Source organism: Sturnus vulgaris, chromosome 4 (genome assembly GCF_052056855.1).
Source record: "Sturnus vulgaris isolate bStuVul1 chromosome 4, bStuVul1.hap1, whole genome shotgun sequence".
NCBI classification, from domain to species: domain Eukaryota; kingdom Metazoa; phylum Chordata; class Aves; order Passeriformes; family Sturnidae; genus Sturnus; species Sturnus vulgaris.
The window spans coordinates 50,248,463-50,275,429 of record NC_142246.1 but is presented as its reverse complement, the minus strand read 5'-3'; the positions used below and the strand labels follow the sequence as shown (position 1 = coordinate 50,275,429).

Below are 26,967 nucleotides of genomic sequence, written 5' to 3'. Positions count from 1 at the left end.
AAAAGGTAGAATTTTCTGTGTGTCTGCCACTCAGTTATGGACAAGGGTACTGCACTTCTACAACTTCTTCCATTTATCCTGAAGTGTCAAAAAAAAACAAAACTGAAGAACTTTATTCTCAGTCAACTAAGGATCCTTTTATTCATTCTGTTTTCTTTATTCATCCATGAGCTGCAACATGATTGACATTTTTTCTATCAGAACTGTACAGCAGTATGACAAGCTAATTATTATATAAAAAATGATACACATTACCTCTCCAGGTCAAGCTACAATCCTCTAGTTGGATGCAATTTTTTAAATTACAAACTTTAATAAATTGTGCATCATTCTAGTCCAGAAACTATACTCACTTTCAGAGAAGGTTTCCTGAAAATGAAGGTTTTATTATTTCTATGTAGTTTTTGATGACTGCTATCAGTATTGCTAATAAAAACTGGTAACCTTTCCTCTGCAGCAAATGGCCGTTTCATGTACTTTCTATCAGAGGTCTTGAGAGGCAAAAGTGACAAAAGAACCTGACTTTTTAAACCAAGTTTTATACTCTGGCTTCATAGTTTAAACAGGCTAGAATTGGATATCTTTTCCCCCAAGCTAACATTCTATGCCACAGATCAATTCGTTGTCAAAAATGCAATCATATCCAACAACAACAATAAAATATGGGAGGAGACGCATTAGAGCAAGCAAATGCACTCATACATTCAGAATGCAGGCAGAGGCAGGAGACAATTAGAGAAGGAAATTCAAAAATAAGGCATTTCCTGAGGATTAATGAGTGGGTGGTAGTGTTTGATAGTCAAGGGCAGGATGGGCTCTGCAAATGGCACAATTCATTAATCCTCCAGGCAACACAAACTGCTAATTTTTTTCTGCACTTCTTATTTTCCTTAGCATCTAATTAAAATTTCCACTAAATCTGACACTATCATTCCCTCACAGAATCACAAAATGGTTAGGGTTGGAAGAGATCTTAAATATCATCTAGTTCCAACCCCTCTATCATGGGCAGGGCAAGTCCCACTGGACCATGCTGCTCAAAGCCCCATCCAGCCTTGAACAGCCTTGAACACTTCCAGAGATGAAGCATCCACATTCTCTGGGCAACCTGTGCCTCACCACTCTTACAGTAAAGAATTTCTCCCTAATATCTCATCTCATCCCACCAGCTATCAGTTTGAGGACATTCCCCCTTGCCTTGTCACTACATGCTTTTGTAAGAATTCCCTCTTTCACTTTCCTGTAGGCCCCCTTCAGGTACTGGAAGGTGCTGTATGATCTCACCGAGGCCTTTTCTTCTCCAGGCTAAACAGCCCCAGATCTCTCAGCCTGTCTGCAGAGGAGAAGTGATCCAGGCACCCTGAGCATCCTCATGGACCTCCTCCAGGCTTGCTCCAACAAGTTCATGGGCTCCTTATGTCAGGAGCCCCAGATCTAGATGCAGCAGTCCAGGTGAGGTCTCCTCACCAGTGCAGAAGGGCAGAAACCCTTCCCATGGGCTCTGCTGCCCATGCTGCTTTTGATGCAGCCCGGGACACAGATGGCTTTCTGGGCTGCAAGTGCACATTGCCAAGGCATGTTGAGTTTCTCATCCACCAACACTCCCAAGTCCTTCTCATCACCTCTGCTCTCAGTCCATTTTCTGCCCAGCCTTTATTTGTGCTTGGGATTGCCTCAAGCCATGTACAGGTCCCTACACTTGGCCTTGTTGAACTTCATGACATCCAGAGCCCAATGATGTCTGTATGTCTGAACAATCCTACTATGATAAATAACATCTATAAAATTACAGAATTAATAGTTGGTAAAAAAAGGCCAACTAACTTTTCAAGTTTCAGAAAGTAGTTCTAATTTTCTCCTAAAGACTAAAAATGTTCTCTGCCTTAGAAACAGAAAGGGCTCTGCAGAGGTAATCCTTTCCTTTAAAGTACAAGCTGCTTAATGGCCTCCATTATCCAGTGGTAGCAGTCAAAGAGCAAATCAAGTATTGGAGAGAACAACTGATTTTCAAGCTGTCTTTCAGTGCCTTAGGAAGCCACATACACTAATGCATTACTAAACATGTCCCAGCAACCATTCTTCTCCATCACAATGAACTCCACACTAACCTGTGACAGGTGCATCTATGTCCAGCAAATTTTTTTCCTGGCGGAGAATCGAAGCTCCCTCTGTTATTATTCTCAAAGCGACACTCTCTTCCAGTCTCCCTTCTTTCATAAGGTGTGCCTTTAAGATATCCACACGAGGTTTTCCATCATTATCAAACACTTCCTTAGCTGTGAGACGGTGGCTTGGAGGAAATGGGACAGCTAGATGAAAAAAAACAAAAAAATATGTGGTCACTGTTTACAGAAAAGCTTCAATTACTGACACATTTCAAAACACATATCTGCTGCAAAACAATGTTACCAAAGATTTTCTACTGTCTCTTACAATTTGTGGTTTAAATTGTACATAGATTCCCAAAGATACCATTAAAGCACACGTATTCAGCAAGATATATTATTCACACATGCAAAAAGTAATTCATGCTTATAAAAAAAATTGAGAGGAGTATTTAGGCCATAATTACAGGTAGATACATTCAAGCAAATCCCCCCAAAAGACATGGGAATATCAGGGAAAGGAGGGAACAGAGTTTAAACTGTTCTGGTAGAACTAGAGAACATTAATATCCCTTCCATTAACAACATAAAATGCACAAACAAGTGCAACATTTAATATCTGTGCATGGACAGATACATACATATGGACATGCATAGATACACTTCAATTAAAATTCTAAATTCAAGACAGAGGTCTCTCTAATGACTTTGGGTAGAGGGATGTAAGATGTTTTCTCTGTATAAGTAATAGTTTGGTACACAAGATACATCTGAAACCCACCAGTGCTGAACAGAACATTCCAGCATGGACAGGGCAGAGGACTTATCAGACTGAAGTTCGAAATAAATGATAAATACAAAGGTTGTCCTGGCAACACGGCAGCAACCAGCAAGTTGCATGCTGTCCTCACATAAGGTCAGAGGCATAAACTTGTATGTTCCTGCTCTCATGGAGCCAATTGGAGCAAGAAGGCTCGGAGGTGATGCTGTCAGTTGCCAGGATGAGGCTGGAATATTATCCCAGCTTAACCCCCTTTCCCTCGCAGTTCAGTCAGAGTGGCACCGGGCATCGCCTGCCTCACCAGCCACAGGGTCATTTTCCTAATCCCTGCCACAGCTGCAAGAGGGTCAGGTTGTTCCAGAGCTCCAAGCAGGGACAGGAGGTGGCTGCAGGGCCAGTTTCAGCTGGTCACATCTCCAGTGCAACCCTGTCCCTGTGAAATGTCTTACTAGCAGCTTTGCCCCATCACAAGACATGGAACCCTAACAGAACAGATTAATGTACCTATTAGCTTCAGTTTTCTCCTAATTTCACCATCAGCCGACTTCAAAAACCCGTAACTCACACTCATTATGTAAAGTTCAAACCAAACACTCTTCTCTTACACCACCAGAAGTAACAGAGCAGAAAACAAAAAAAAACCACTTTATGCAGTTATTTTCCACTGATATTTTTAACATAAACAGCTTCAGAAAATGCCTTTCTCCCCATCTCATTTTTTTTTCTTTTGCTGCTCCAGCAGTCCATTCCCTGAAATAATCTGGTGGGATGTGGGTACCCAAAATACACTGGAGCCTGACTGCTGTCAGACATAAACACTGGGCAAAAAGGGGAGAAGGTGAAAATTAATAAAATAAACAATCTACTATGCAACACAGAAAAAGAATAATCTTTTCTAAAAAACAGAAGGTGAATGATAGCTCTGCAGTTCTCCAAGCCTCCATCCTCTTTTTACAAAAACAAAACCCTGGAAGGCTACCTAGCCAGTCGTAATGATCTTGCATTTCCAGCATGAAGAAAGGAAGAAGGGGAAAAGTTAGTACAGATCTGCAATCACTTCGGCTGCAAGAAACACATACCATTAGCTTGCATTCCTTAGCAAGACAATGGCCACTGCTCCCCCCTAAAGGCATGATAATGCACAAACCTATGCAGTGCATCAGTACTTTGAGGTAACCACCATATATGCTTGAATGCTGAAAGGAGATTTTTACACTTACAAAGACAGAGCAAAACATAGATGCAATGACAACAGGAAACAAAAGCTATGATATGAAACCTACTGATGTGGAGGGAGCAGAAAACATTCATAAAGAAGAAAGTCTCCCTGCATCCTCAAAACAAGCTCCTTGGAAAATCATAGCTTAGAAATAAGAAATGGCTTGTGAAATGACAAATACAAAAAGGAATCCAGCTTCCCCCCCTTGTTAGACCCTTATCTATCTTCAATATTAGTGGTTCATTCTCTTTAATATCCATAGACCAACTTTGAATGTAAAATCCCTCAGGAATTGGTTAGAATATAGAATTCCCTTGGTAATTGCTGCAAACTGTAAAAACCTCAAAAGATATAAAAACCCCTGTAAAACAATAGCCGTGGGTATATGCTAGATAGGATGCCTTCATAGAATAAACTATGGATTTGTGCCTTTCTGCATATGCTGGTTTCTTTTCCCCACTGGTCTGAGAGCTCACCACGAGCCACAATTCTATCTGGGCAAGGCTCGGGAACGTGCTCCATCACTGAGGGCTGCAGAAGCAGTCTCAGGGATCCCAAAGGGACCCCAAAGCCAGCCAGTGACATACTGATTCATAAAAAAATTACATATGCTGCAGCACTGTAAGTGTTCTGCAGGCAGAGCTCTAACAAAGATGTACCCATACCTAACTAAAGAAAAAAAGATACTGTTCCAATAGATGATTCATGATTAATTAGCAAAAACACCAGTGACTGAATAGACCACAAATTGCATCTTCCATTATGAGAATAATAACTTTGCATGTACACATACACAGAGTTCCACAGAACAACGTAAGAAATTTATGCAGAAGTCAACTAAACATAATTTTTACTAATAACACCCAGAAGTGCCTGTATCAACCAAAATCCTTTTATAAATACAATAAACATTTAACTTCCATTGCTTTATAGAGAGCACTGTTACCATCTGAATTCACAGGTATCCATCTGTTTCTCCATTTCTTTTTTTCTTTTTCTGCATTTTTAAATCTATGGTATTAGCATATATAAGTAAATAACAAGAAATGCAATAAACTTAACTCTTATCAGAAATAAACCCTAGAATCTCATCAGACACTAACTGTGCACAAAGAATACAGAATGAGGAAGAGCATGGAACTGGGAGAGGAGGCCACCAGGGAAATGCAGGAAGAGGAAGGAGTGGGAGACTGAACTGCCAGCATTGAGCTCCTCACCATGGCACAGACCCAGGGGATGTTTTCATGTTTTTGTAAAAATAGGCAGGAATCTGTATTAAGCAAAGGCCATAACAAGGGGAGAGGCAATAAAATGTGCATCTACAGATAAGACATATTTTTAGAAGTTTAGTGGAAAATCTCACTAGAAGACCACCACACAAGACTCACGCATGCCTAATCATACTCCGTAAAACTTAAAACCAGACTGGTGTCCATCTAATTTACATTACTTTCTTTATATTGGAATAAAAAACAACTATTCACCAAGTAAAGTAGTGCCCTGGTGGTACATGGACTACGACCAAATGCAAAGAAACAAAGTTTTAAACCTTGACCTCAGCCTGTCAGTAACATTCTCCTGAGACCCGAAAACACAAAAAAATACTCGTTAACCACTTACTAGTGGAGATTTTTCCACTTGTGCTTTCAGGTCTCTTGAGCATGTTTCAGCAAATGGAAGAAAAGATTAACCTGTTCTTTTACTGTTCTTGCAGGCTCCTGCAAAACCCATCTCATCGTTAACACAGCCACTGCAAAGGTCAGACATCATTACTGTTTCTCTCAAATATTAAGCAGTCGCTCTGGAACAAATAAATAAACCATAAAGAGCTCTGCTTAATTAGAGTGGACCATGTGTGCACGCATAACTAGAATACAAGCATGTGGCAAAGCAAGCATTATTTTGTTTATATATTATTCATTTTAAAATGAAGCTGTACACTAAATTAATACTCTCCGAGGAGGCTGCCCATAAGAAAAACTCTCTTTCATCAATATTCAAGTTCCCAAATTATCTCCCCCTGTAATGCCTGTCCTATAATTTTATATAATTTATGCTGTATGGCTGTACTATAACTATGTTTATAGCACACCATATTTTTATGACAAATACATGTTTGCCTTTCTATTTTTAAGGAAAACACACCAATAACTGCTAACATCTCAATAACCCAATGTACTGCATTTGTCTGACAGCAATTTGCAATTCTCCATTTTGAGAAACATTTGCACTACAGCAGTGCCTAGAGCACAAGTTATTAAACACATTTACACTTATGCCACAGGTGCAAAAAATTTTAAAAGGTCACTCTGCAGCTCTGGATTTTTTACATCTACTTCTTCATAACCTTCAGACTCAGTATGCATAAAGGTTTCCAAAAACTACAATAAAAATCATCTCAGAAACTCCAATAAAACTGTATTTTTTAAAGACAGGAACATTTTTAATAGTTAACAAACAGGTTTTGCAGTCTGACTTTGAAAATCTACACCCATTTTATAATGTGTTTGAATATATAGCATAATCTTGAGCATTCCTGCTGACCAGTAGCACCCATACTGGAGTTTTTACTATTTAATCGGAGTTCTGCATTTCTGCACCATACCAGGTCTGACAGAATCTATGCAGCAACACAAAGAAGCAGCCAAAGATCAACTTTTCAACCTAAAGACATTAGTTTAACATTACCCAATTCCTGTACAGTTGCCTATGAGCTTCTGGCTTACTTGGTTTCTATGAATCTTAGGGGAAGGAACGATGCATTTTTTTTCAAGAACTCTGCTTAATTCAGGTGGCAGACTGAAACAAGAAGATGATTCACTGCTATCCACGGTTGCTAAAGGCGAACAGAGTGAAAACCCCAGGCAGTGCAGGGCTCACCAAAGCAGTGAAAAAAGGAAAGGAAACTGCCAAAGATGTTCAGCCATGCAAGAAATGGAGTTCTCATGTGACAAACATCCCTTTTTGATACATTTCCTCCCACACCACATGGATAATGCTTTCTTCTCCATACACAAGTATTCTGGAGACAGATTCAACCATTCAAACACACTGAATCACTACAATCTCTTTTTTACCCTTCACATCAATTCCTTAGCAGGTAATTTTTTAGGAGTACCATAAAGAAGTGTGAGTTATTCAGAAGACAAAATTTCTTTTCAATATAAAATTTCGTACTACAGCATTCATAACATGTGCAAGTTCTTATTAGCTTTTTGTGTACTTGGCAGGAAAATATGTCTACACCTGATAAAAAAAAATCCAACTATTTATATGACAGCCAAAGAGCCAAACAAAAATCATCTCAATGGAGCTAAAAGTGGAACACATGTTCTGATGTTTTCCAACAAAAACTATCAGGTTTCATTTTACATTAGCTACTGTCATTAGAGTAGGCACTGGAATTGGCAATCTCTCTCCAAAAGATCAAGCTTTCACCTGCTATTTTAAGACATGACATATTTGAGGACTGTTTTTACTAACTCTGTTCACCAGATGGTGAAAGTGTTGAAAATGAGAATCTGGAAAATAAATCTACAGTATAAAATAAGAAGCAGCTATAGGATTCCTATAGAAATTTAGCATGAATTATACTTCATTGCCAACAAGTTCTTGCAGCGTAATCAGAAGTACTCAAAACTGTATTTGCTAAAAGTTGTAATTAAATTAACATTACTCATGAGCAAGGCACTTAACTTCACAGAAAGCTGAGGTTTTCACTGGGCAATCCAGTCAATAGTGTAAAAAGAAAGAGTCCATCAAAAAGAATGCTGCATGAAGACACCTTTGAGTAACAGCACCTGTATGTGAACCAAATTGGGAGCAGACAAGAAAGTCATACCTCAACAAAGCCCACATATTCCAAATTTAGAGAGAAAAGAAAAAGGAGTTCCTTTCAGAGGTATCTCAGCTGACAACATGGAAAACAGGCCACTTAACATGAGGCAGTAACACCTGTGGCCTAGAAAAAACAGAAGGTACAACAGGTTGGAAAGGAAATTGCTTCTCACAAGACTGAGATGAGCCATGCTAGCATTATTTTTTGATGTACAAAAGCTCAAACTATAAAAATTTTAAAAAGTAACAAAAGACGCTTCATCAAATATCCCAGTTCCAATTACTATTTTTAATATATTCTGACACTTCAGTTATAACTGGGGAACATAACAGCAAAGACAGAATTGTGTCAGAGAAGCATACCTAACTTTGGACAAAAGCTATGATAGGACAGTGTTTTGTAAAAAGAAGGGCTGCATCAACCAGGTTTTGATCCCATCGTATTGCCATGTTGTTTCCAGGCACTAAGGCTGTGGCCTTGTAATCAGTAGGCTTCAGTCCCCCTTCACTCCTCCAGTGAAATGCCCCACTCTAAGACAACCCATTCCAGCACACTACAAGTAGTCCTCATGCCACATAACTCCATGATACCTCAGGAAGCGAAAGACCTTTACAGGATTTGAGCCTCAAACTTAAAAGAGAAAGATGAGTCTCGCCCCTGTACACCTTGTTACTTCACAGGAGAGGGCTGCCTCCAGCGAGCTGGGACTTATTTGGACATTGTGCCACAAGATATGTCAGTACATCACAACCATACGGGTAAGTTTTTGACAGGATTATCTCTTCTCAACTGCCTCTGCCATTTTAATAAACTTACAAGGATCCTGTTGCAAACACAAGTGGCACAGCAGAGAGGAAGGGCAATAAAAGTCACCATTAACTTGGAACCATGGAAGGGGGATGAAATCCTGTAATTTCTGTCTAAACTGAAGTATGATGGGTTGTCCCTGGCTGGATGCCAGGTGCCTATTCTTACGGGATCAAAGGCTACAGTACTATCACTTCCCACCACTTCAGGAATTGCTATGGCCTTTTCATGGCATTACTGGCCACCTCCAGAACGCACAGTACCTAACAATAAAAAAAGAATATAGCAAAGCTTTTCTTCAACTCTTTAAAAGAACATAACCAATCGCCTCATAAAATCAGGCCAAATTATACTTGGAAAGAACCACCAAAAGTAGCTATGTCACCTTCAGTCACTTTAAAAAAAAAATCCATGCAAAACAACAGCCACTACTTTAGGATTTGATTTTCTTTATATTTACCACAGGAAGCTTTAAAACCCTAAAGAAGAAATTACTAAAAGGTTCTTCCAAGAGGTTAGAGCAGTGGCCTATTATTCTCACTCTGGACTCAAAGGAAGAATAGTTATAAAAACTACCAAGGCCTGGATAAACACACAAACTTCCCTTGGTGGTTTGATCCTTGTCTGGCATATTGATTGACATGTACCCATCTCAACCACTCTGAACACTTTGGCAATGAACTGTGGCATTGACACCAGTAACATAGATAAACATAAATTTCTGTAACAAGCCAAATCTAACTCTAATTTTCAATCACTATCAAGCAATTAGCAATAAAAATGGTTGTGAGTTTTTCAGAAAAAGTCAGAGAAAAAATGACATCAGAACTTTTCCAGAACGTTTACAGGCAACTGACATACCAGAGACCATAGGAGCCCTGAGAAACTAGGAGGAGGTACAGGCTGGAAAGGGGAAGGGAAGGAGGTACACTTTAAAAAAAACTTCAAGAAAGAAAAGCCTCCTAATTCAAAGAAATGGGTCTGTATGAAATATCAAATCGTGGTTATACACTGGCAGCATTCCCAGAGTATCTTGTGGCCAACTACTGGAATAAACAAACAAATCCTATCAGTCTTAAAGAGCACAAAACAACACACATCCCTATAAAATATTACAAAAGAATATTCTTTCCTTGTATTTGAAATCATATGCAAGTATCTTTGACATTTACGATCCACTCCTGTCCACAGTTCACGGATAAAAAAATCAACAATATATAAGTAGAGAGGAAAAATTCAGTTCAATAGGAAACATTCCCAGTTAGGACCAACACACACAGTAAAAACTGGAAAATGTGATCGTAGCTTCCTGGCCTCATCAGAAAAGTTTGTTTTTCTACTTTGTTACACCCAAGTTTTTCCATAGGCCTCGAACTGAATACTGTTGAGCTTTGTTTTTATTAGCTTTTGGAACACAGAACAATAATTACCCAGAGTTTAAATTCCTTTATGGGAACAATTCATTTGGAGAAAACAGTCAGGGGAAAAAGAACCCTGTAACAATGGAAAATACCAAAGGTCTTCCAAGACTCAGATAAGGAATCAGACACAGTCCTCCATCCCCCAAAATACTTGAGTGATGGATAATTTCTTCTCTATGGTAAATCTTCATTATTCTTCCTAATTGGAGGCAATTGGGAAGTGATTGCACATGAAATTATTTCAGTCCAAGGGAAAAAAAACCCCAAATAATCAATTCTAGGACCTGGAAAACCTTCAGGTATCCAAATTTATGGCACCATTTTCTTCCAATTTTTTGGTTCAACTTTAGTCAGTTGACACTACCAAAATTCAGTCTCTTATGTGGCAAAGGTAGCTAAAAGAGGGACTACAAATAATTCCTCACCTACAAACTGAATTGCCTCTCCAGCCTTCTGAGCATAATGAGGTATCTTTACCAAATTTGGTCAGAAATCAGCTCAGCTTTGAGGACTAACTCAAAATTTCTAGTGACATGCAAAAGGGCAGGGAAGCAAACACCATTTCCTTTCCAAAGCTGTTCTATCAGGGCAAGATTTAAATACAACCACGATTAGCTCACAAAAACTGGCCACTGTACACAGTCTGTCACTTGTCAGACAAATTTGTTAAAACAAGTCATAGATTCTTAGAATGGTTTGGGTGGGAAAGGACCTTAAACAGCATAAAGTTCCAATCCCTCTGACATGGGCAGGAACACCTTCCACTAGACCAGGCTGTTCAGAGCCCCATCCAGCCTGGCCTTGAACTCCTAAAAGGAGAGATGAGTAAGTGCAAGTAAAGCAGCCTTTATTTGGAGATAGTCTGTTTCCTAACACTCCTTAAATGCCACATTACAGAAATTGCTCTGCTTAAATGTCAGCCTGCAGAGGTTGATTCCTGGAACAAGAAACACCAGCACATCTCTTGCTGCTACAAGAAAGTTCACTGGGCAGAGGAAAATAAAATTCCTACTAGCATTACTAAGTAATAGTTTAAAAAATACATCGCACATTTCAAATTTAGGGCTATTTGGCACCTAGCAATTGATAACTATCCCAAAGAATGCACAGCCTAAGGACAAAGGACAAAGACAAGGGGGTAGGGATGCTAACAGACCAAGGTACTTTACAGCCTCTGTCTCTTCCAGGTTTAAGCTGTTGAATCCTGACCAAAGGACTCGCAAGTAATATCTTTGAATCATGTAAGTTTTATTTTATTTCAAATTTTTTTTAAAAAGAAAAGTTTTGAGAAAACAAAAAAATAAACACCTTACCTAAGTCAAGAAATATCAGGATGTGAAAAACATTTAAAGCGTTAATGTCTGAACTATGCCCTGCAAACTAAATCAAAAAGACATGCTGACCTGTAAATGTTAACTTGGTTTATTATTTTGCTGATCATGAAGCATGCAGTAAGCAGCAGATATATACCAGCACCTCATAAACCAGTCAGACAAGCCTAAGGAATAAGCCTTACAAATATAAGTATTCATAAGGACCAACTGTAGCTGGAGTGTCCAGCTACAAAATCACCTTAAGAAGAAGTTGGAAACAGCAGTTATGTGTAGGTGTTTTGTTTGTTTCAGGTTTTCTTTGAATTTTGGGACTTTTTTTTTTATCCCAAAGAGCTTTGCTTGTTTTAGTAGCATTCTAGCCTTTGACAGAAGTTTTAAATCAGCATACTTCTGGATGAGTGAATCTATACTGACTCACACTGGTTTAAGGTGTACAAGTAACTGGCCAAGCTCTGCACACACTAGTGTGAAAAACATTTCAGAATTCCACTAAAACTGAATTCTGCTTGTTCAGCCATAATTAATAGACAGGAAACACACAGGCATGAAAAAAAAAACAACTACACCTGATTATATAATAAAACTAATTTTAGGCTACAATAGATTATTGATCAAAATACAATAATAGGCTACATAGATTATTGATCAAAAACCAGCTCCTTCTTATTTAGGGGTCAGGTCTATACCTGGAAAAACAGCAACACAAAGAGGTACTAGGAATTTTTTTTTTCTCCTATGCAGTTTAATGTCTAGACATCAACTAGTCCTCACAGCATGGTTTGGCTTTGTCTGCATTAGGATTTAGGGACATACACTTCATGTTACACAGAGCCACATTTTAAATGAACAAACAAAATCCCCACCTCAGTCTTCACTATACTCAGAGCTGAAATCCTCTTCTGGAACTCAGCAAATGCTTCGTACAATTCGTTTCTTCTTGCCTGATATCAGAGGCATTACTTACCAGTCCAAACTAATACCCCAGTTCAAACTTGAACATTTAATAGGGGATGAAACTCTTCCATGAGACTGTATGAATAGTTTCATATACAAGTTGTTCTTCTTCCAGCATGCTCAAAGGACTAATTTTCCTGTGATGTTATTAAAGTTCACATAGATCAATACTAAAGATTATGGACCACAATCACCACTGTGCTATGCTGTAATGCCATTAAACAAATGTCCCTTCTAATCCAGCATTAACAGATCACTCTGAGCTGTGAAACCAGGTTCAGCCTGCTTACAATGTCTAAATAAAATTACTAAACCAAACTCAGTGACACTGACATTAATCTCAAGCAATGTGGCTGTGAATCAGCCCTGGTATTTTTGTTTGGTTTTCATGGCTTGCCTCTCTCTACCAGCATTTGTATCACGGAACATCTGCATGGAACTTCTGCATTGGATTCATCATCAAAGCACATTTATTTCCATCAACTAACCCAGACTTCTGTAAAAAGTTGTTTTTATTTTAAAAGTAACACAAGCAGAATTTGTAAGAACAATTACAATCAACATTTTTAAAAGGCAAGGTTTTGTTGATTGGAACATTATGTAGTTTGATTGGCACTTTTTTTTTTAACTGTTTTTCTTTCTTTTTCTGGGTACACATAGCAGCAATAGTTTCAAAGCGTTCAGTAAAAGATTCTAGTTCTGTACTTAAAAGGATATTTAACCCAAATCCTCCTTTTCTTTATTATAGATGCTTTTATATCTTTTGCAAACCATATCTTCCCTCAAATCTCAATTGCTGCTTAATAAATGTTAGATAAAAATAAATCTGTCTAAATTTACCATTTTGCTCACACTCTCTGAAACATCGTGTTCTTAAGCAGAACATTGGAGTTAAAAAAAAAAAAAAACAGCTTAATGAAGCAGTGAGAGAATCAGACACTTGTGCTTTATTCCCAGATCTGTTGTGTAAAAACAATTTTTTTGCCAGCAACTAAACATACAGAACGAGTTCAGCACTGGGGTGCTCAGTTCTGTCATGCACCCTCGTGTGTTGGTCATGGTGACTCTGTGTGATGCCTCTATGAAGACTAGCACAGCACAACAGGACTCCCAGCACACTTCCCCCTAAAAAGGTCACTGAAGGAGCCCGGTTACCAGAGAGACACCAGGAAAATGGGACTCTCTCATTTGCTAATGGCAAGTGGCATCAGGCACTTTCAGTCAAATCATAGGTCTCAAATCCTTTAATGCAGAACAGGTCACTATTATATCAAACCAAGATCAAAAGATATTTCAATCAGCCACTGAAGTGCTGGCTGAGAGACCTTAGCTCAAAATAGCATCTTCCCCTACCTTGACCAAGACCAAATATTTTTCCACAGATGACTCAAAAGCCCTGGATCAGACAGCAAGAAAGGAAATGTGATGCTGCAGCCTAGGCAGATGCAGGCATCAGGGAAACTAAACTCATGCCTTTGGCTACAAAGGCCACATTTGACATTCACTTTTTCCCTAAATATAAAAATGACCTCATCTGTTGCAGGGTCAGGAATTTTGATGGCAATATTCCCCTACTGCATGAACAACTTTTCTCTGGTCCTAAAGAGTCTGTATTCTTTTTTTACACTAAGCAGTTAACTTTTTGAGACAAGCGAAGGACACTCTTTCTTTCCTCCAGGAAGAAGTAAAAGTATTAGTGAACCTTCCCAGAGGTAACAACTTTTACTCCTCCTTGAACTCAAGTTTCATCTAGCCTGAGGTGAAGGTATGGCTACAAGATTAAGGGGAGAGAAGAACAGAGGGACAACTGTGCAAGTTTTTGCTGCAACATGGCAGTATTAATATCAATAGAGATTAGTAGTAATAATGAATGTTTGGACAAATAAAATTAAGACATTTTTCACATGAGGAACCATAAAAAGCAAAAACAGAAAACAGGATTCAAGTGCGCTAGAAAATAACTCAAGTTTCTCAGATTTCTGCTTATGCATCAAAGTAAGGGGCATTAGCCAGAGGAGAAGCCTCAGATGGTATATACCATGGAAATATAAAAACAAGTCCATTCACCAACGGATTGCAAATGACAAGAGACAGCCTACACATTTCACTGGTTCTTAATCTCTCAAATCCATTCACTCCCTGTATTATAAAGCGATGAGCTTACCTGTAAAGTTCATCACATTTTTTTATTAAATTACCTTAGCAAGAAACAGGACTTTACCTGTGTGATATATCACTATATCAACATTACTGATCTAACCAATATAGCTGACCTGCTACATTATCATATATTATTATAATGAAGGAAAGCAGGACCTGGAGAAACCTGCCATAATCACAACCTAGCACCAAAAAGCCATCCGGCATCTACAATCCATGATGTGCTGCTTGGCTTTTCTCATTCAGAGAGTACTGCAGTGTTCTGTTTTTTAGATGCATTACTTCATTTCAGTGCATCATCCTGACCCAAGAAAACAGTTCTGACTTAAGTGGAACATGGGGTTGTTTTTTCCTTCAAATAGATTCGAAGGTCTAGTTTCTGCTACTTGCAAAGCAAAGCAGCATTTTTCCAAGAGCACGGTTACTTCTCATGCTGAGCAATGGGCTTGCACTAAATATCTAATAAGGACCTGCATAAAATAAAAGGCACATTTCATGAACCAAATGATGGGGTACAAGGACAGAGAATTCACTGATTCTTGCTTCATTCAGATCTCCCACTATTACAAGACAGGCTGCAGTAAGGTCAGAGATGCTCAGGGAAAAGAATACTTTAGAGCCTAAACAAGCAGTGGGAAACAAAAAAATATTTCAACTACCCAAAACATATCTGTAACCACATGCACAAGACTTTCTCCTGTTTGCTCCACTCTTCTGCAGTTTTATGTAATGGTTTGAATAAAGCCTAAGGAAACAATGATCAATAAAATTACTTCTCACAGACTCCTAAACAAAACCATCTCCAAGACCTCTGGTTACCACTGGCCTCCAAAATCAAATGGAGTAATAATACTAATGTAAAAATGGATAATTCACAAAGCATTCAAAATTTAGGAATATTTAGGGGTTTGGAACTGTCTCCTCTTGCATTCTGTTTTAAAGGCAAATTTCTAATGCAGCACACATTCAAAACCCCTGGCTTAACTTGTGGAAGGCAGAGTCAAAATCTATGCCTTAGTGACCTAAAAGGTACACGGTGATTTGCACAGCCAGTACCACTTTTCTGCATACCTTGTGACCAAGGCAACAGTTACTCTGGGAAACAATAAAAGGAAAAGCCTTTACAATCTGCAGAGGTATCCCAAACTGCGCAATGTGCCTTACAAATTTCCTATATCAAGAGGTTTTGTGGGTTTGTGGAGGGTTTTTTCAAATACATTCGGCTCTGCACCATTAAAAATAATTGCAAAAATTACAGTAATTACATTTCCTGAAGTGATTTCTAACTTGTTACCCTGCATCATTTGCAGCAAAAGCATTAGTACTTGTATGTAGGACAGAGACAGCACACAGACATGAAATATTTATAACACTTATCTATACACAATTATTCTAAACAAAACTCTCTGATGTGTTTTGTATTTCACAGACAATCTATAAGGAAATAATACACACCATGGTGGTACCAAGACAGACTGCTAACGACCTTGTTACACACTCTTGCATATTTAATAATAAAGGAGTGAATTACGATTACAGAAATTCAAATGAACTTAAATACTCACCGGCCTGTGTTTGTGTGCACACAAGTGAAAACTCTACAGATTACAGACTTTATCTATTAAAGCTATAAAGAACTAGGAAGTACCAAAGGATATACTGACTTGTATTTCCTTTTCACACAAAAAAATCCAAATTGCACACAGCTGAAAAAGTTAAAATGCTTCTCCAGGTTTGCTGACAGGTAATATTACTCTGCAGTGATGTGAACGATTGATCACTTCTGACAGTGCTGCCCTAATAAATTAAACTAGTTTTGCAGAAGTTTTGGGTATGTGTCTTAAAACACTCACCACTTCACACAAAATTCCATCTCAATTCGAATGGTAATGGACACTAACCCACATGCTCCCAAAAGCCACGAGGATCATATTTAGCAAACACACCAAATGGCTGCAAGGCTTCTAAGCTACACTAACTCTTGATCAATACAAATACAAGCACAAATCCCCAGAAGCACGCAACCCCCAGAAACATCTATTTCATGTGAGGCGTTTCTGAGGGAATAGTTAAAAAGCAATGCATCTCAGGGCTGTGAGTACCCCAGGCAGTTTAGATCATCAGAACCTTCCTACATAATGCATTATACAGGAAGTGTATACCAGAAGAAACTCCTCAGTACAGGCTACATTCACCTGGACCCAAATCACTACAGCAGCCTTGCCTCTGTTTACAGAGTTATCTTTAACAAAGCTATTATCTCCCGAAGCAATATTGCTCTGAGAGGAGAACACAGGACTCTCTCATGTTTTATGGGCAGCCAGTGGGCAGCTCCAAGCTTGAAGGACTGAAATGCTATCTTTTATCACCAGATAACCTGAGGGGAAGATGAGTCTTGCAAAAGCCCTCCCTGTTCCACAAAAAAAGTACTTACAAACAAATTAAACCCAGGCAAACATTGCAGGTAAGGGCCCAGTGGGACAGATGCTTGTCTCCTCCCTACCCCAAGGACTAATTGTTTATCAGGTATAAAACATTTGCCCTGTTACGAAGGTCTTCAAAACACAATCAAAAACAAACAGAATGCCTTTGTTTCCAACTTAATAATCTAATGTTTTAATACGTTTTCCAGCACAGAACAAATTAGTGAGATGGTAGCAGTTCCCAGGCCTCCCATTCTGCTAACTGTTCCCCAGGAATACCACTGGAGAGCTGAAACAATACTTAAACTTGCTTCCACACTTTTTTATAGCTTTTTTAGTATTTGTGACAAAACAAATACTAAGCAGAGTGAAATGTCTGTTTTCCCTGACTTAACTGCAGCTTTCCAGAATGGCCTACAGTACTGCCTTGTAAATGCAGCTGAAGAGTTGCATTATTAATCTACTGTATGCACATCACAAAAAAAGATAAAGTATTCCAGTATAAAAAGAAAATAGCTTAAGGATAATTAAATTTATAATCAGTAAACAGAGATCAATAATCACCTCTGCACTGAAAAAAGTTTTTTTCCCTAAGGCCTGTTATGATCAGAAACACAATACCATTTTTCTATACTTGTTAAAACCAGGTCCTTGTAGACTATGCAGTAAATGTCAGAACAAAAAACAGACTATTTGAGACTAAAACATCTCCAGTCCATTAAAAAAATTAGACTTCATTTAAACTACAAAATGATAGACTTAATTTACAGTCATTATTTGCTTAAAAGTTTTCTTTCCTCTATCTAGCTCCTTCAAGCTTTACCAGTCTTTGACTCTTCTGCTCAAACCATATCTAATCTTTCTTTTTCTGAGACATTTTGTTTTCCTGAATAGCTTTAAAGAATAGTCTTTAATAAAATTATCACTATTTCGTTAGACAAGAGTGAGACTACATCCTAACAAAAGTAGCAGTGAACAAAAGGGAAGAAATTTGCTCTGTTGAAGGGGGGTTGATATTTCTAGTTGTCTTCTGGGGAAAAAACATAGAACACCTTACACTGAATTAGAGTCACTGAGGAATAAAGAAGCCTTGAGGAAAAATAAAGCAAAACAAAACAAACTGGGGACATGCAAGTTTAGACAAGAGTTACCTTTTTCACTCTTTCTACTGCCAAAATGATGTAATGACGGGGATGATAACTGTTAAGTCAGAACCAGCACCAGTTTGCCTTCCAGCAAACTACCATTCATTGAATTTGCAGCAAAACTAATCCCAACCCTTCATGTGCTCCTCCCAGCCTCTCTTAGTTACTTTACAAATTAATTAAAGGACACTTGTTAGGAAAATCTAGAACTCAGTCAGGTATTGAATCAACTATTAACACCTGGCAGCCAGCAATACCTTCCTTGTATTACCAATTCAGTGTTCACACTGTAAGACAGATATTAATGCAAAAAAAAGCATTTTAGATGGACATTTAACTGAGTGCACCATCAGTTCTAAATTGAGTCCATAAATGGCTTACTTTCCAGCATAATTCACATTACAAATAAGATCCACTGACCTTTAAGAGGGCACAGGAAAAAAGAACATACCAAAGTCTGATTTAACTATAACTTTCTGAGCACAAGTTGAAGCATTTTCAATTATCTTTTATCAAATACTCAGTGAAACAGAGGAGATTAAATTAAGTGCACTTCAACTGAATCATTTTCTGCAGAATCAAGCAGTCTCAAATTGCTTTGCAACTTGATAAAGACTAGAAAATCCTGCATGTAAGTGAAAAGTAAGTACAAATGTATCATATATTATATTTGTATGACACAACGGCTTTTCTAAGATTAATATTATCTTAGCATTAAGAACATAAATATACTAATGTTTACTAAGTAGGATTTATCACGCAAGAAACAAAATCCTTTGTGCTTAATTTCTTAAATGTGTATTAACAAAGTCCAAGATCACCGCTGGGAATTTCCCAAAGCACCAAAGAATCCATGCCTTATCCAGACACAAGCAAGTCAGAATACTCTAGTTTCTCAAGTTTTATCACTGTCAATCATGTTGTCACAGAACAAGTTCCACATTTCTCCTGGTTTAAAGATTAGACTAACAATAACCTCAAAGATTGCTGAGTTAATGGCAACATCATCCATAAAGGAGGAATGTGGGTCTAAAAGATTTATCTCCCTGCTCATCCAGATGCACATAATGTTACAGTTTTCAACCTTCCTCATGCTAGTTCAGTGTAGCATGTCCTAATCAAACCTTAAAAGTTAAATAATCGCATTAATTTTTAGTAATATTAATTTTTTGGCTCTTGCATTCTTACTATTTTCTACCTGAGGTACCATCAGACGTGCTTTGGCAAAATCTGCATCATCTCAAGACCCCTGCCCTGATGTTATCTGGTACAGGTCTAATCTTATTGAAAGCCTGTGAAGAAAATCTGAAAACCAAGAGATTGGTCTGCACAAAGGCAGTTACCACACTTTTAAGGCCACTGAGTTCAAACTCAAGCCTATTTAATGGTTGTGTTCTATGGGATACATTAAAGAAACAGAGTACACAGATATCCAGTCTTTTTTATTATCTGAAGATCTTAAAACTCATGTCCCTGCCCTAGTAATGTAAAGATATTTAAATATTACAATGAATATGTAATGGCAAACTCAAAGGATAAATTCTACATTTAAAGCTTTACAATGAAACTTAATTGTTTCTGATTTAACTCCTTTGGGGGAAAAAACCCACCAACTTGCTAGAATCTCAGTCTTACAAAAAAAGCAATTTCTAAATCACTCTAGTCTTGCATTTATACTTCGTATGTTGGTAGTATCACTGTCAGAATCTACCCTGCTTATAGTCAAGGGCAGATACACAGCAAATCCATTAATCCAAATTCACAAATTCTCAACCAGCAATCATCAGTTAAATCAGTAACAGGGCAAACAAAACACTACTGAATTTACGATCTTAGTATTTCCCTCTTCTGCAGGCAGCCAAAATAATTCTGACACATTTATGTACATCAACTTTAGCAGCAGATGTCAAGCGAGTTAACTTGTTTGTCTATCCCCCATCCACCCCAAGCTTAAAACTTTCCAAATGAAATCCCAGAATGTTTCCTGGCTAGAAGCTATATATGAAACTATGTTTTCAAGAGAAAAAAAATTGTTTGGGCTAATCCAGCAAGCAAGAAGAAAATGTTGCTCCTCACATCAAATGCAAGGCAGGGGATGATGAATGGGTTTTCTGAGGTTCACAGTATACCAGAGAATGGAAAGAAAATATTGCATATCCATCTTTCCCATATGAGGGACTGTGATTTCTTTTATATTGAGACAACGTAGATAAAACATATTATGCCTTCCTCTACAAATGAAGGGCCTTGGCAGAGATATTGCAGAAAAGAACTGATCTAGTTTCCATAGCAGTCCCTCTTACCTCAAGCTTTACCCTGAAATTTCTGGGATACACATTGGACTGCTTCCAAATTTGCTCTTCTCTTTGGAATTGCAGACTCAATAACAAGATGAACATTGTGAAATCACAACTCCAGCAATGCTCAAATACACCAACTTCAAAATTAGTTAGATGTAACTGATAGACATTTTAGCACTGAAGGGCTGCTTACTCTGTGCAAGGAACAGTGTCTATAAGCAAGGAATAAAGCATCACTTTTCAATTGATGTAGAAGAGCTGCATTGCATGAAATACTTTACAATTCACTTAGCTGAACAAACTTATTACATTTTCCAGCAAAATACAAGACAGAAGCACCCTGAAGATGTATTTACTGCAAAAATTTTGCCACAGGGAAAACAATGACTGTCAAAAAGCAAAATATATACTCATATATACATATGTTAATGGAAACAGGTTTTAAGCTATTGAATTCCTCTGGAATTCAAAATGAACCTGCAATCACACTGCATTCCGTTTTCTTTTTCCATCACTATGAAGTCTGCCATGCGCATCACTTAATTCTACCTGCTTACCTGAGAAATGACATTTCAAATACAGTATTTGAAAGAGTCTTGGCCTCACCTCCCAGTGTTCAGAAACACATATTTGAAAAATCCTAATGGCAAAAAAGAGCACAGAATAAACGCATCTATGAGGAAAGGACAGAACAGGGATGTACATGTTTCTCTGAATAATAGGCTGGTACAATTAATTAAAAATAGAAAAGGACAAACTAAAACCACATCCAGAAACAACAAACAACCTCTCCTGAAGCAGTAACAGACAATACACTATTTCCAAACAAATACTGAGGAGCTCTATAAAGATTCGTTTATCCATGATGCACAGACAAGGCTATTATTCAAAGAGGAGGCTGTATTGCCTGCCTTTGCCTTTTTACTATTCATGGCTTTTTCCTTCCCTTAATTCCTTTCCACGAAGGCTTGGGCCCAAGGAAAGGCTTACTCATTTACAGATTTGAAAATAACCCCAACATCTGGTAGATTGCATTAGCTCAGTCCTTCAAGGTTTGCCACAGAGCCAGGCAACATTCACCCTCACAGGCTCCACCAAAAAATTCTCAAAAGATTTCTCCCCCCTTAACAAAAGGATTTCAATTAGAGTATTTTTCTTCTTAGGAACAAATATTTGTAGTATTGCAGGCAGGACTTTATAGGTCTCATGGTATGGATGAGGTTTGTTTGGATTTTTTTGAGGGGAGCATGGTTTTGTGCTCTAACATTTCAAAACAAATATCTAGTATCTCACTACATTTATATAAACAAGAATCATCATCCGAATACAGCCAATCTTTTTGGTAGATTAGGATTAATTCCTACTTTTAAAAACAGAGGAACAGAAAAAGCTGGAACTTTCTAAGCCAAGTATTTTTTTGCACTTGCTATCAATGGATTTCTCCCAGATTCACGTTTTGAATTCCCGCAAACTTCCTCATGGTTTACCACAGCATTTAGAACAGTCTTACAGTTTAACTACACTGTTTGGTAATCTGGAGCTGCCCCAAACACGTGAGATGTAGGCACACACTGTACTGGTCCTTTGTCTTTCCCTTAGTGACACCTGCCATTCCATTTGCTGGGCACTACTTAGGCCTATGGAGCAGGAAGCTCCTGCCTTCCCAGAGTGACCCACGGGAAGATGGTCCTGGAAATACAAAGGACAAAGAGCCAGGTCAGAACCTAGCATGGCATGTCTGTAATTTTCTCATGTTATCCATTCCCATGGGCGCACTCACATTTATCTACATCAAACTTCATTTACAATTTTTTGGCTTAGTTAAGCAGCATTATAAGAGTGTTGTGCAATTCTTTAGAGCTGGCCTTTAACTACCCTGAATAAATTAGTACTTAATTACCTCACTGTTCACCTGCTCTTCAAAATAATTTATACAGCCAACACAACAGGGAGTAGAAATCTCATTTTTTCCAGTATGTTATTACAACGTTTCCAGCTTTCCACAGTTGATACTGCCTCTTTCAGAATTTATTTATACTTGAAAGTTACTGTTTAATTTGACATTTAGGGCTACAGAACACAGTGCTTTTCTGCAGGGGAAAAACACCCCACTGTCTTACTCATACTCTTAATTTTTGGCAGTCTGTCTCAGAAACACTTTGTCTCATCGCAGAGATCATTATCCTGAGATGATACAGCCTGTGTGCAGGAATGAGCTATGTGCCATTATGACTCTTGCAGTAACAGACCTGATTCCAGTTTCACAGTGTTACAACATATCACACTTTGTCCTTATTTTATTGCTCTTGAGTCCATTAAGAGTGACAGTTTGATCTATTATCAGGGACTTGGCTCAAAGGGAATGTAAAATAAGGAACTCCAACTTCAGGATAAGTACTGCACCATGCTACTTAGAAAACTAGAGTAAGCTCATTTAAATGTCATTTCAGTACGCAAAAAGCTTTTTCCATGTTTACAACACCCATTTTGGCTTTTGCTAACATCCCATTTTATAAAACTTCAAGTCAATCTGCTACAGCAGCTTCACTGCAAGATGAACTAACAATCTGGTGGGCCTCCTGTCCTGATGACTGCTGAAGCACAGGGATTTATTCTGAAGAGCTAACAAGAATTAACAAAATATAGAATGCAGACCTGAGACTTCACATATTTAAGCAAGGTAGTAGGTAAGAAGAGAGAGGAAAAGCAGTGAAACAGTTGAGTGCTTACACTTGTAAAGAAATCTAACTTAGCAGCTTATGCCTAGTAAGGAGACTATGAGAGGCCTGCAATTCAGTTACTGCAGATTAATTAAGGAGGAATTTCTCATAAACTTGAAGTACATGGCCAAAGCTTAGAATAATGCCTAAGACCTAATAGATGGAAGATGAAATTAACAGCCACCAAATTCAGGAATAAAACTTCCAGTCAGCATATCTTGGTTTCATACAATACCCTAGTTAAAGATAATAATGGTTTTACCTTTGTGCCCATCGGCTTCAGCAACTGATAATTTTTAACATAATAAAGAGCAGGTAGAAACTAAAAACTGGGTCTAATTATAAAAATTATAAAAAGGCAAATTTTGAGCACGTAAGTAAATATCTTGTCAAGTACCTGAGTAAGTCAGGGGGGTGAGGGGGAAATCAAGGGAGTGATTATTCTCCTGTACAGTGAAGAATCCCAAGTGTTCTTGCTGTCTGTTCACGCTACACAAACATTTCAGAAGAAAATATGAGGGGCCAGCATAGGAGGACTGAGGTCCAACTCACTACAGCTTACCATGTCTCATAGCTAGAAACTGGTTTAAAGACTGAAACATGAAATTAATCTCTATTCATAATGCTATCTCCCTGTATTGTAGCCATTTAGCATCATTCGTTAGCAGAGATTTCCTGAAATATTCAAAGAGGACGATAATGGTAATGTGGATAGAAGGTACAGGCAAATATGAGCAACCACTGTGAGTTACAAGTTAGTTAATTTATTATTTCCTAAAAAAGTCTCTTCTGTGATTTCCTCACAGACATTGCTGCTTGTACTAGAATGCAAGAGAGACAGTGCAAGACTCAATTAGAAAATTAAAGAATAATTTTGAGGAAGACTTTTTCCTCTTCTAACTCTGAAATTTATATTGGTTTTGGTCTAACTTCTTCACACAGGTAACTTATCTTTCCCTTTTTCCTCCCTCCTTAATTACAAAAGACAGGAGTTTCCTACACCTCTGTATGCCCTTTTTTCATGTAACTAATTGCATTTCAGACTCATACTCAGGAGCATTTCAGAGGCCTGCACAAAACAGTTGTCAAAATACTTGTTTTAATGACTTTTCTACCCACTGAAACATGCTTATCATGGTATCATTAAAAATCTCTCACACATCACACTTTTGCAGTCTTTCACTGGCAATGCATCTTCATAGCCAGAATATTTTCAGCACTTCAGTACCGGGAGGAAGGGAGAAGAAATCTGAGAACAGCAAGCATGCAGTACAAAACACAAAGCAACAAGGGGTATCCAGACCTTGGTTTGTACAGAGGTGCAGTGCCTGCACAGTTCTCTCCCTGTTCACTCCAAGTATAAGGCTTCTGACAGTCATCCAGTGATGCCTGTTTGCTTGCATGTGGATTGAGACAGCCCTAGCAACACACATCTGTCACTTCAGTCCAGTAGCAAAGGGAACATCAGCTAAGGGAGACTGCAGTGGAAGACACAAGGAGGTCAAACAGGAAGAAAGAAAACCAGAAGAGGCAGCAGCCTGTGCTCCAGTCTCCTGTAACTTCAAATAAAGTGACTGCAGAAAAGTCTGCACAACGGCATTAACTGATAAATGTGATTAAACAACTTAAACTAAAGCAGAAACTTGTACTACTCTAATTTGGAGCCTTAGTCTCTAACGTTTTCATTAACCTTGTCTTATTTATCATTTATATCTTTAGCATCTCACAGGTGGGAAAAGTTCTGAAGCTAAGGACTGTGTGGACAATTGCGTGCTGAGCATCTCCAAGGATGGAGACTCTTCGATGTCTCTTTACCATGCTCTCATTCCAAGGGCACCAAAACCCTAGACTGGTATCAAAAGTCAAACTACACAAGGCACACTCAGCATGACTGAAGAGGAATCAATTCAAAGGCAGAGACACTTTAATTTAAATATACCTAGAGAAAAATGAAGTGAGGGGAATATTATTTCTGAAATAAGAAACGAACAAGCATGTTCTTAGAAATTAAAATTAGGTAATGACAGGTTTCAGGTGTTATACTGCTGCCTCCAGAAGAAGGCAGCCAGTCAGTATTTCTCACTCTCCGTTTTAACATATCCTTGCAGCCAGTTACAGCAAGAATGAAAAGATGTATTGGGCCATTTCACAGAGCTGTATTCCCTACTGCCCTGCTTTCTAGGAATTAGCATGAGAGTAAAATGTGGTCTTCAACACTGTTGACTTCTAATCACAAGACTAGGTCATAAACATGCACACACAAGACAGAAGAGCTTTATCAGTTCAATATTTAGCCTTTACACAGTAAGTCCCTCCAAAATCCTTGTTCTTCAGTGACTACCACTGGCCTTCCCAACCATATTTAACATTATTACCCACATACCATAAAATTCTCTTTAAATGGAATAGACAGCTGCAAGAAGCCATGAGAAACTGAATTCCTTTGAGCACTGGCATTACTGTCCCTTGTAAACAATCAATAAAATAAAGCCCTACACATGTTCTTCACTTGGTCACCATCAGAAATCAATACTAAGAGGAATGAGGAATGGTGTGCTCACCTGCCCCTCTCAATGTTCCAGCCAGGGAAGGGGAGAACAAGCTGCCTGGGGGACTTCTGGAAGCTACTTCACATCTACTTTAAAAATCTCCTGCAAGTGCCAACCACATAGATTACACAGCTTTTTATCTGCTTTACAGCAAACAAAGCAGCTGCCAAGATAAAGCCACTGTGTGCAACTCAGCAGGGTTATAAACACACAATGGCAAATTTAAAAGGTAACAGGAAAAGCAATAACCTACTACTACCCATCCTCTCCTGCCACTGTAAGACTATACTGGAGTCAGAGTCGTTGGTTTCAAGCCAAGGGATAAAAAGAAAAAGAAGTGGATAATCTTCAGGTCCTTATGCAATTCTGCTGTTCAGACAGAGCTGTTTGCTACCTTCTGTACACTGACACGAGGGTTTGATTTTGCCAGGGGTTCTCTTCCACTTCCACATACTTCTACAGCATTCCCACATACAAGGGATTAAGAAAATGCATTTCCACCAGCAATTCTTGCCAAATATTAGCATTTAAAATTAGGTTTAGATCATAAAACAAATCACAAAGGCACAAATATTTCACCTAACATAGGGTTCATTCCAGTAATTTTTTTGACACTTTTCTTTTTCCTTGGTTCTTTTGGGACTGAGATGAAAGGCAAGCTAACAGAAAATGAGATTTTAACCCATACCCCAACTACGCCTAAATCTACCAGTAAGATGTCTTCTTATCTCTTAAATCTCTTGTTATCCCCCATTAAGGACAGGGATTTACAAAGCAGAAATTAAATGTCAGGTTTTTAAAATTACAGTTGTACACTGGTTTCAACACGCTTTCGTCACTGTAAATCCATTTAGCTTGCTGCTGTCCCCATGACTTTCTTGCAAATGCAGGTTTCCAGTTTGAGTTTATGTCTAACAGTAGCAAAAGCTGTCTGTTTTCTGTGTTTGGAGACAAAATACAGGAAATTATGCATCTAATCTACAGATTAGCATAAGCAGCATGACCATCTTTTCACAGCACTCAGGAGAAAGCAGCTGAAACTCAGATGAACATACCAGATATGTTCATTTCCAAGTAAAATGCAGAGGAAGTAAGAGGTTGATCTGAGTTCTCTTACTTAGAAAAGAGGAGTGGGGGGATGCATTCAGGGATTTTTCTCAAAATTTTGGACCTCCCTTATTTTACTGAAGACCTCTTTACATTCAGTATAC

The 26,967-nt window shown here is 38.3% G+C and overlaps 1 protein-coding gene across 4 annotated transcripts in view; it reads right to left on the bottom strand.

Moving 5' to 3' along the window:
• PPP3CA (protein phosphatase 3 catalytic subunit alpha) overlaps positions 1 to 26,967 on the bottom strand; it is a 166,928-nt gene that overhangs the window by 93,918 nt on the left and 46,043 nt on the right. For all 4 annotated transcript variants that reach the window (XM_088163953.1, XM_088163954.1, XM_088163955.1 and 1 more), the window contains exon 2: positions 2,109 to 2,309. In XM_088163953.1, the coding sequence (XP_088020079.1) occupies positions 2,109 to 2,309 (201 nt within the window). The remainder of the gene's footprint in view (positions 1 to 2,108; positions 2,310 to 26,967) is intronic.